The sequence below is a fragment of the Galeopterus variegatus genome, unplaced genomic scaffold (genome assembly GCF_000696425.1).
Source record: "Galeopterus variegatus unplaced genomic scaffold, G_variegatus-3.0.2 Scaffold2195, whole genome shotgun sequence".
NCBI classification, from domain to species: Eukaryota; Metazoa; Chordata; class Mammalia; order Dermoptera; family Cynocephalidae; genus Galeopterus; species Galeopterus variegatus.
The window spans coordinates 295,746-297,388 of NW_007728306.1; the positions used below are offsets into that span (position 1 = coordinate 295,746).

Below are 1,643 nucleotides of genomic sequence, written 5' to 3' on the forward strand. Positions count from 1 at the left end.
AGTGTCTTGTGGCTTGAAATAATTCATGAAAGTTGCTGACTTCCAGCTAAGGCAGTTCAAAGAGGTATATGATGAAAGCAGAGAACTAGGAAGACCAAATTTTTGTTTCATCTGTTTCTGCCACTTACTGGCCATGGGATTTGGGCAGATCACCTTTCTGATCCTCACTTTAGTCATCTGGAAAATGAAAACAGTAACTCCTAGTTTACCTCCTGGGCTCACTCATCTGTTCATTGAGCAGGTATATGCAGAAGGCCTTGTAAGACTGAGGCTATGACGTTGAACGGACAGACGCAATTCCTACTCACATGGAGTTCAGTCTCATGGATTATAGCAAAGAACGTGGCTGTGAGGGTCCGTATACACTGTAAAGCACTATGAAAACCTTAGTGTTATTCCTTACTCCAATGAAGTTTTCTTCCTGGAGGGTTCAGGTCCTCTTCTCTTATTTGAGCAATCAATCAATGGAAGATGACAAGAGAAAGAAGTGGTGGTTATCTCTGTCAGAGAAGTTAGGGTGTCGCTGTGCCATGCACACTCCGCATAGGCCATTGTTAAATATTTGTTTAATGAATAGAGGAGTGGTGTTAGAATTTGGAAATTCAGAGTAAGCAGATAGCCGTTCCTATCTTCTTGTTAAATTTTCAGAAATGTTAAATACATTTTAAGAAAAACGAGAGTTATATCTAACACTCACAAGAATGTAGAGGTGAGCTATACAGAAAAATTTAGCTTAGAATTCAGAATATTGATTTTAGAGTGCCAGAGTCAGCACTATGTACCTAGATTTCAAAATATTAATTAGAAGAATTTGATGTCATTGGCAAGTGTTAGATACAATATAAGAAATGTAATGTAAAATAAGGTAAAATCCTAAATTTAAAGGCCAACATAATTTATTGAATTGTCTTGGAGAATAAATGGAAAGCTTACTTCCTGAAATTATCTTTATATTCAAAGCATGCAAAATGAGAACTTTTTTTCCTAATTAAGTTGCATTTAGTGGGAAACAACTTGCCTGCTCATGTAGCAGTAAAGATTCTGTATACTATCTGGGATATTTTAAAATTCTACAAGTTTGGGTCAATTACAGATTTATATGAATATCTCTAATAAATTTGAAAATTCTGGAGGCCTTGCGTTGTGTGACACTTTATTTTGGTACTCGTTTGCACAAAACCCTGCGTGCTGACAGTGATAAGCACCGGTGGTGCTTGCGAATGCTCGGCATCTCCTCAGCAGATGGCTTTCTCCACTTGTTTTCTTCTCCAGGCAAACATGCTGAAGACATATTTGGTGAGTTGTTTAATGAGGCTAACAACTTCTACATCAGAGCAAATTCTCTTCAAGACAGAATTGATCGCCTCGCTGTCAAAGTTACCCAGCTGGATTCGACAGTGGAAGAGGGTAGGTAATTGCATGAAAGCTGTGAGCTGGAAGTGATGTTGACAAGATGACGGGAGTCGTTAATTGCAGTGTGAGCACTGCTTGTTCTTTGGGGTAGTATGGTGATATTTCATCTTGTCTTTTCCCAGAAGAAGAGTGAGGGTAAAACCCCACAACAGTGGGTTAACTGGTGATGGAAAGATTCATATCTTGTCTACCTCATACGCCATACTCCTTTTAAAAAAATTACAAGTGCA

At 38.5% G+C, this 1,643-nt stretch overlaps 1 protein-coding gene across 1 annotated transcript in view; it reads left to right on the forward strand.

The window, feature by feature from the left end:
• Positions 1 to 1,643, forward strand: part of WASF3 (WAS protein family, member 3) — a gene marked incomplete at its 3' end in the record, with an annotated part of 84,986 nt that overhangs the window by 65,699 nt on the left and 17,644 nt on the right. The window contains exon 3 of the mRNA XM_008580896.1: positions 1,273 to 1,407. Coding sequence (XP_008579118.1) covers positions 1,273 to 1,407 — 135 coding nt within the window. The remainder of the gene's footprint in view (positions 1 to 1,272; positions 1,408 to 1,643) is intronic.